Source organism: Helobdella robusta, assembly GCF_000326865.2.
Source record: "Helobdella robusta unplaced genomic scaffold HELROscaffold_7, whole genome shotgun sequence".
Classification (NCBI taxonomy): domain Eukaryota; kingdom Metazoa; phylum Annelida; class Clitellata; order Rhynchobdellida; family Glossiphoniidae; genus Helobdella; species Helobdella robusta.
Window position 1 is genome coordinate 4706476 of NW_008705398.1, and position 2496 is coordinate 4708971.

Sequence of the window (2496 nt, forward strand, 5' to 3'; positions counted from 1 at the left end):
AGACTAGAAAAAATTGTAAGTTTTTTTTTACAAATATTCCAACAATGACAACGTGAAATAGGATGATAACATCAATAATTTTATTATTGCCATTTACGACATCAATATTAATCAATTATTAATAATGATACTAATAATAATTATAAATATTAACTAAAAAATTAAAAAATAATAAAAATCAAGAGCAAGGAGGTGTTTATGTATGACATGTTGGTGAAAATGATTGATGCTTGTTCGGTTCCGTCTGTGTCGTTACGACTGCTTCTTCTGTCGCGCCGAGTGTCCAGCGGTCCTCTCACCCCTCGCTAACTCGCGTAGAACTTTTTATGGTTGTCATAATTAATGTGAGGTTGTGTTTCGAAAAACTGTTGTGATTTCTATGCTTACATATGGATAATTATTTAGTTGAAACAATTTGGTTTATATATGTATGGAAATCTCGTGCTAGTGTCTGGGCTAGGCCAAGCTGAGCTGAGCCGAACAGATGGAGCTGGTTCAGTTCGGCTTGAAGTTTCAAGCTGATTTGGCTGGGAATTTTATTGGCTCTGCTCGACTTAAGGTCTATCTATCTATCTATCCATTTGTCTAATTTTATTTTGAAATTTGTTGAAATAACTTATTTTTTGAATTGGAGATTTTTATCACATTTCTATTCTTTCTATGAGAACTTTTATTGTACACAATTGACATGATTGAATTTTCCTAAATATTCATTTCGTAAATAACTCCAACAGGTCATTTCAATTATCGTATTTTAAGTTTTCTTTATCTCAAATTGGTTACTTAGGCAGTTTCTTGAAATAAATAAACTTCACACATGTCTGCATTATCTGATGAACATTTAAATAATTTAAAATACTTTCGCTCTGCTGAAATATGACGTACCATATTTTACTAAAATGTTACATGTGGCTTGAAATTTATTAATACCTGCCAGCTAAATGTTAAATGTTTAAAAAATATCGAAATGTCTCAATCGGCCTGAATCTGTGGATGATGTTTCCAAATTGAGAGTCAATTTTTTACTTTTGTTTTTCATTAATTCGCAAAAAATGTAAAAAAAAATTAATTTATGAAATTTTTGTCACACATAAATCAATAAAAAATTAATTAATCTAGTTTGCGGGATTTCGTGCAATGATGGTGGTGATGATGGCGATGCTGGTAATGATGATGCTGGTGATCCTGATGTTGTTGTTGTTGTTGATGATGATGATGATGATGTGATGATGATGTGATGATGATGATGATCGCACTCAGTAATGATGTGGACGGTGTTGCAGGTGATGGTGCTGCCAGTTTAATTTAGATGGAAGAGAGATATGCTGTGAATAACTTCAATTGCACGAGCCACCTTATCATTTTTTTGTTATTCAATTTGTGCTGGCTGATGGAAGGTTCGACCTCCAGTGCCCCCTCTCCCTCCCCCCTACATGCAGGCAAACACTCCGACCTACTTGATGCAAAAAGTTGCATAGAACACTCACACCTCCCCTCAAGTGACATATAAAAAGTAGACTTTTTTCATTTAAGAATATTTTCATCATGTATCATTTTTTAAAAATTCTCTCTAAACCAACAACAAACAACAATGAACGCTTCAATGAGCACGAACCTGTTGAGCGGTTTTCGATCCCGGGAAAGCAGCACCCCCCGCACCAGCCACCATTCCACCTCCACCTCCACCTCCTCCGTTGGCTTCAAAGTTTGTAGAATTGTCATCATTTTGGCTGACCGGCGAGGAGGCAGTGGACGTGGGGGGCACGACCTGAGGGAGCCAGAAGTTGGATGGGTAGGGTCGAAGTTGGGCAGAGTAGGAAGGATCGGTGGGTGAGTGTTGAAGGCGAGGGTCTTGGTGAATTGGGGGGAGGCAGGCGTATGATGACAGCAGGTGTGGGGAGGAAAGTTTGTTGTTGTGGTGGTTGGTGGTTGTGGGCGATGGTGATGAAGATGGCGAGCTGTTGTGGTTTGTTAAGTTGCTGTTGTTGTTGGCGGTGATGGACATGTTGTCACCAAAGACACTGTTTGAGAAATTAATGTCGGGAATGTCGAAATTCTGCGGAGGGAATTTGGGAAAGATTGGTTCCTGAATGATAATTTGTTGTTGCTGCTGTTGCTGCTGAAGTTGAAATTGCTGTCTCAGTTGAATTTGTTGTTGTTGGAAATGTTGTTGCTGAGGTGAGTGGAAGGGTGAATGGTGCATGGAGGTGGGGTACTGGTGGTAGAAGTAGGCGTGTTGGAGAGGGATGGATGGATAGGAGGAACTTTTGTAGTACAACCGACCACCGTTTGTTGAAAAGCAGTTGTTGTTGCTGTTCATGTTGTGGTTGTTGTTGATGATGTTGTTGTTGTTGGAGGCTGGATACATAGAGGAGTTAACGATGGCGTCATCGTTGTTGTCTGGCACCATGCCGTTGCTGCTGCTGTAATGGAAAACAGAACTGGAAACATTTCCAATGTTGTCGTTGATGTTGTTGACGTTGTTGATGTTGTGTG

General features: G+C 39.1%; 1 protein-coding gene across 1 annotated transcript; it reads right to left on the reverse strand.

The window, feature by feature from the left end:
• Positions 1-1115: 1115 nt before the first annotated feature.
• HELRODRAFT_165130 (hypothetical protein) lies at positions 1116-2320 on the reverse strand (the record flags this gene model as incomplete). Its single annotated transcript, XM_009031007.1, has 3 exons — positions 1116-1185; positions 1355-1518; positions 1616-2320. The coding sequence occupies 3 exons, from the start codon at positions 2318-2320 to the stop codon at positions 1116-1118; spliced, it is 939 nt and encodes a 312-aa protein (XP_009029255.1).
• Positions 2321-2496: the final 176 nt, after the last annotated feature.